Source organism: Hipposideros armiger, unplaced genomic scaffold, assembly GCF_001890085.2.
Source record: "Hipposideros armiger isolate ML-2016 unplaced genomic scaffold, ASM189008v1 scaffold_226, whole genome shotgun sequence".
In the NCBI taxonomy this organism is placed as follows: Eukaryota; Metazoa; Chordata; class Mammalia; order Chiroptera; family Hipposideridae; genus Hipposideros; species Hipposideros armiger.
The window spans coordinates 356,518-363,033 of NW_017731576.1; the positions used below are offsets into that span (position 1 = coordinate 356,518).

Consider the following 6,516-nt stretch of genomic DNA (forward strand, 5'->3'; position numbering starts at 1 on the left):
GCTTGTGAAACATTTTCTGGTACCTGTATCTTCATCTGGAAACAAACATGCTCTCCTCTCTGTCCCCCACCCCCACCAAAATAAACCCACCAAAAACCAGCTTTGATCTCCTCTAGTTACTGCTCCATTTCCCTTCACAGCGAAACTTCAACAGTGCTGACAACAGTAGGATCTCAGCTTTCCCACACTGTATTCATACATCAACTTGCTCCAACCCTACTACTTCCGTCAACCACCTCTATAATGCCAAATCACATAGAGGATTCTTTCTCCATACTGAAACACTTTCTTCCCTGGGCTTCCTCCACCTCCCCGGGCGACATCTCAGTTTCCTGTTTTTGTAGTTGCTTTTTCCATCTACAGTGACTTCTTCTCAGTCTTTTTTTATTTTGGTTATCTCTTCTTCCTTTACTAGACCATTAAATGTTGGCATGCTTAGGACTCAGTCCTAGGACCTCCTCTCCATCTATACCATCTCCTGAAGCAATCCATTGTATCATGACTTTAAATATAACATACAGTCTATATGTTACACTCCTCATATGTTCAATGAGACCTCTTCCATGAGCTGCAGACTCTCATCTATCTACTCAAAATCTCCACTTATGACCAACTGGCAACTCAAACATAGCCTACAACAAATTACTGATTCCCCCTGCCAAAGCAAAATCCTGTTCCTCCTCGAGTTTTTTCCATGTCAGTATAGAGTCTGGCCATACAACCAGATGCGCAAGCCCCACACCAACTAGTCATCCCTGATTACACGCTTTCCTTATCCACCCCACCCTCCCATATCCTATAGATCCAGGTCCTGTCTGTTACCTTCAAAAATGTATCTCCAATGTGCCCCTTCCAATTGCCCACACTACACAAATTGGTCCCAAACCACTATCTTTTCTTTCCTAAACTATGCAACAGTTTCTTAATCAATCTCATTACTTCCATCCTTGCCTCCCTACAATCAAATCTTCATAAAAGAATTGGCATTATCTCTTTTAAATGACAAATCAGATCACGTCACTCCCTTACTGAAAAAAATCCCTGAATGAAATTCCATTGTATTTAGAATATAAATGTATCCCATGGCTTACAAGGCCCTGTTGTCTGTTCCATGTCTCTCAGGCCTCGTCTGGAACCCTCCCTTCCCTAACTACACCCTAGCCTGTATCTTCTTCCAGCAGCAGCAGCTAGAGGGGAAACAGGAAGGGCCGAGCCTGGAGGCCAGCTTATTTATGCTTTAAGGCCTCTGCAATTATGTCCCTTCTGTCATTCAGACCCTAGCTTCTTGTCACTCAGATCTCAGCTGAAATGCCAGTTGCTCAGAGAAGCCTGGCTAAATATTACATCTAAAGTTATTTTCTATGATGCCACTCTGTATTTTTTCAAAGCACTCACCAAAAATCTTATGTTAATTATCTGCTTCTCCTAACCAGAATATAAGACCGAAAAAGGGAGGAATCTCATCTTGTTCCCTACATTTCTTGAGAGCCAAGTATACAGTGGGCACTCAATAAATATATATTGAACAAATAGCCCAATACTCTTTGCTTCTACAAATAAAATATTCTTATAATAGGGGTGTAAGAAAGGACAGAATATAATACAGCTCTCAGCACTAGAGCCAGCTTATAATATCACATCAGTGCTTTGTCAACTTGCTTCTTTCCTTTAAAAATAACATTTTTCTGCAAAATCTGCTCAGTAACATTCACAGTCTATGACAAAACTAGAAAAAGACCAGCTATGAAATTCTTATAACTGCTTTTCCCCACCATGTAGCTCAGCAAAACTCTCTTTAAACTCTTAAACCACTTACTAAAACAAGTGCACATACATAAAACAGCTTACAAACACAAAAAGGTAAGGTTAAAGGCACCATACATCCGAGCCGAGAGCACCTCTTACTACTTCCTAATATGGAATAGAATTCAGATGTCAGTACTGTTTCTTTTGAATTGATCTTGTACATAAAACTGTGATATGTAAACAATGCATTAACCTGAACACAAAAAAATGCACAAACTGTTGTTGTAAGGGATGCTAGAGCTGAACCACTCCATGTGCGTAATACCATAGTTAGTGCTAAATATAATATGTGTCGGTTGAATGCCTTCTACGATTACAGGTTGTGAACAGAAACATGTGTAACTTACAGTGCAAAGAGCTTTTAAAAAACTGGCCACTCAGGGGGCCAAGTACTTCCTAAAACCAAAGAACCAGCGTTCATAAATGGCACACAGGAAAATCATGCTCTCAGCCTGCTGTGGCAGGACACGGACCGTGTGGGCTCTTTCTTTAGATGTGTACTGCTGATTCACAAAGCTGCTTTAAGAACAGTGAAAGTCTCCAACAGCTACACATTGTGAGGCACGCACCTCCAGCCCTGGCTATCAGGAGGCCCAACTACACCTTTGGCCAACTATAACCAAACACAGTACATAATACATCCCCTAATTTAATGGCTCTGGAGAAAAATTTCAATGTTGTGACACTTCCTAGTAATAACAATTCCAACTTATTAGAACCTGGAGGTGGAGTACAGCTAGCTGTAATTGTGTTAGGGACCGGAAGCCTGAGTGAAGCACCCGTGAAATAAAACATGGTGTCTAGCAGTTGCATGTTCAAAGACTTACCAGACACAACCATTCATTCATTATGAACAATATTTTCAATACTGCCATAATATAAAACAAATCCTTTAATTTTTCAAGTGTTTTATAAAACAGTTTTATACTTAAGCCAGCCTTGAAGATAAGCACAAAACTTACCAGTTTACATTTTTTAACCCACAACAACTCAAGCACCTACTCTGTGCATAGCACTATTCTAGGTGCAATAAAAGGGATTCTTAACCTTAGAAACGTGATTTCACTTTCTGAAATTGTATTATCACCTTTTCCAGAGAGTAAAAATAAATAAAATCACCCCTGTTTACTACTCACCTGCCCCCAAAACCCACTTCTAGCTCATGGAAATGCTAATTTATGCCAAATTTAAGATGATTCCATGAATTCAGCTCCTACTTCCCCCAAAATAAAAGAGGAGAACGCCTTTTCATTAAAAAAATAAAATTTAAAAAAAAAACACAATTTTCCACGAAAGGGCAGTTTCTGTTTCTAATAAGTTGGGTTTTTTTAATTTATTTTTTCATACTTTAGCTTTTCGTTACGTTTTCTTCCTCCAATATTGCCCTTTCCTGTAAGACAAACCAGACATCTTTTTATGCTGTTTTCCTTTTCCTAGGAAAAAGTAATGCAACTGGAAGACAAACCATTCCCAAGACTAGTGATAAATATTTTTAAAACTTTAAAGGTGAATCACCTACATTACCTTGATGAAGTCAAAAAATAAAAAGCAGTTGGCACTAAGATAGCTATTCCAAATATCTGTGTTTAAACAATTTTTAAAAACTGTTTATTTATTTTGTAAGAATGTACCCCTAGTCCAAAGTAACTATGTTTTAAAATTTTTTGGCCCCAAAATTTACAAAAACCTTTTCAGTTCAACCTAATAAAACTGATACCTAGAAAATATTCCACATTATTAAGTGTGTCTTAAAAAGTTCCGATTCTAAGCATTCCTAAGGCACGGTGTTCTGGAAGACAAATGTGCTCCTGCTGGCGTTGTGTGTCATGGATGAAGCGTCCGTGACTGGCTCCAAGCGAGCCCTGACAGGCACCTTCCGCCTGGATGCTGTGGGACTGTGAGAGGCGAGTCACACATAGGCCCCCAGGGCTGCATGGAACTCTGTGAGACACTGTACCAGCTGCTGGAACTTGGGCCTCTCCTCCGGATCTAAGGCCCAGCAACAAGCCATCACGGCAAACCTGCAGTGACAAAAATGGAAAAATTGGCAAGTGACGCTATAGTACTCCTAATCTGATCAATTTGATGCCAGTTATGTTTTCTGTATAAATGTGGGTGTGGAGAGGATGACATAAAAATCAATCAAATTATTATCTTTTGGCAGTTTTAAAATGAAAAGAAGCTAAAGTGAATTATCTGGATTTTACATGTAGATTTCAATTCTTCATGAGAGCATATGAAAATATATCAGCAAATAAAGAGATTTCATGTAAATACCTGTATTATCCTGTATTTAAGTTCTGAGAGAAAGAATTTGGAGGAAGAGGAAGCTTTATCCAAGCTCTGAAAACCCTGAACCTACAGTAAATTTAGTGCAAAAGCTGCCACCTTGCCGTGGTGTAGAAACCTTCAAGTGATTCTGGAACTCAGACCACACTCACCTGTGACCTCAATTACCTGACTAGCCCCTCCAGGTTACCCCTATCCAATTATATGGGAAGACTAGCTATGTGATGAAAGCAAACAGGGACTATCTCACTAGCTAGCCCAGAACATCTTTATATATCAGTTGACACCAACTGGCAAGGCAAGATGACAATGAGACAGGCTTTTTATAACTAAGTATGTCCTTAAGGCTCTATAAGTAAGAGTCAGGTCCTCCCTCTATACAGAGTAACCCACATAATATTCAGTGTTTTCTCACTATGTATATTAGCCTCTTGGATTAGAATAAACACTACAAATATAAGACACAAAAGTCCTAATGTCAATGCATTAAACAGTGAATGGGTCTGGCTGACTTTGTGGTTCTCTACAAAGGTCTAATTCAAGTCCAAAGAGTCATTATTCTCTAAAGAGAAGTCTCTGGATGACTATGGACACCTGCTCTTTTTATTTCATCCCAACATTGTAAAAGGAATCAAACCCATGTCTTTAAGCTCAGAAAAACTTACAGTTCATCAGGACAGTTGATTGGCTGAGCTATTCGGTAACCATCTTTCAGGTACGCGGCCATCTCAAAGGGGTCAATGTCCACATAGGGTGTTTGGCCCAGAGTCATGAGCTCCCACAGCGTCACTCCGAAGGCCCACTGAGGAGAAGAGCAGCAACACAAGGAGGGGATATTTAAAATACTTTTCAAAGCGCTGCTGCCTGTGGCCAGGTATGGCCCCAAAATAGCAGATCAACCAACTCTTAAGGAAAGCAAAATATTGGGTTGTCAAACGTCATGACATATTTTTTCTATGCTTTTCCGTTGCAAAAATGCACTGACTTTTCTGACAACCCAGTATTATCTACAAAAAGAAGTCAACCATATCCAGTTAGCTTATCTTGCTAGGACAGAAAAAAAAGCATTTTAATGAATGTGTCCTTTAATGTAAATATCACTGTATATGCTAATTAGATCCATTGGGGAAAAACTGCTTTTACTGTTGATTATAAGCCCCACCACCCAAAACTGTTAATTACAGGTTTCCTAATAGAAAGTTTGTTGCTTTAAATGCTATAACTCATATGCGTAATTCAGAAGTGGAAACTGAATATAACTTTAGCCTAACTGGATGGAGGAAAGAACATGGTGAACAAGTGAAATATGCAAATTATGTAAAATATAAGATGTCATGGATTTTTACTTTATTCAAATAATTTAAATCAACAGGTGAAAGTATCCTGAAAAAAATATCTTCCAACCTTGCTTGAGTAAAAGATCAGATTTATTTAAAATCAATACGTGAACTATTGGTAGGAGCAGAAATCCTAAGTAGTGGCAACAGTGCTCATTCATAGTCCAATTAAGCTACACGTGGCTCCCAGCGAAGTGTGTAGGGCAGGCAATGAGTCTACACAGAGCTGCTGCCACGTGGCCTGGAAAGACCCAGAATGGGGACTCCCACCAATGTGCTGCCACACGTGAACCTCGAGGTCAGAAATTAGGTACATTGGAGAAATTCTGTGTACCAGGGTATCGTGTATATGAGTCTTTTCACATTCTAGACATTTTGCATTCTTTATCTCACTTCATTTTCACAACAAACCTATGAGAATCACTGGCAGCATGATTTTACAGGTGAGGAAACTGAGGCTCACAGAAGTGACTAGCCTCCAACAAAACATTTTGTTGTGTGAAGGAGGAAAAAAAGAACAAAAGATGAAAAAACACAAGTCAAAAATAAGTTTGTTTACTAATCTAAGCACAGTGTATTAAATTTTAAGTTACTATTTTTCAATAAAATCCAGAAATACTCCCTAAATTACATGGACTTTTAAAAAAGCCTTATATTAGTGAACAATAGCTTTCTCTTATCATAATCTATGCAAACAAGAAAACAGAATAATATCTTTTAGAATATTTTAAAAATTATCAATCGACAATACTATACCAAACCAAAATATATTTCACAACTGAAGGCAAATATAGTTTTTGAGGCAAACTAAAGCTGACAGAATATGTCACCAGCAGATCTATACTGAAAAACACATGAAAGCAGTTCTTCACTTGGAAAGAAATAAATATCAGATGGAAATCTGGACCTACACAAAGAGTGAAGAGTGCTGAAAACATGAGTAACAACTAGGTACCTTTTCATTAAAAAATTTTCTTGGGCCGGCCGAGTGGCTCATTTGGTTAAGAGCTAGCTCAAGAGTTTGAGCTCTGAGCAGCAGCGGTTCGAGTCCAGCCCGAGCTGAGCAGCCGCTGAGCTGCCAACA

The 6,516-nt window shown here is 38.9% G+C and overlaps 1 protein-coding gene across 1 annotated transcript in view; it reads right to left on the minus strand.

Annotated features, from left to right (window-relative positions):
* Positions 1-2,680: 2,680 nt before the first annotated feature.
* RYK (receptor like tyrosine kinase) overlaps positions 2,681-6,516 on the minus strand; it is a 79,496-nt gene continuing 75,660 nt past the window's right edge. The window contains exons 14-15 of the mRNA XM_019654582.1: positions 4,761-4,897; positions 2,681-3,827 (exon numbers count right to left, since the gene is read on the minus strand). Coding sequence (XP_019510127.1) covers positions 3,716-3,827; positions 4,761-4,897 — 249 coding nt within the window. The 3' untranslated portion in view covers positions 2,681-3,715. The remainder of the gene's footprint in view (positions 3,828-4,760; positions 4,898-6,516) is intronic.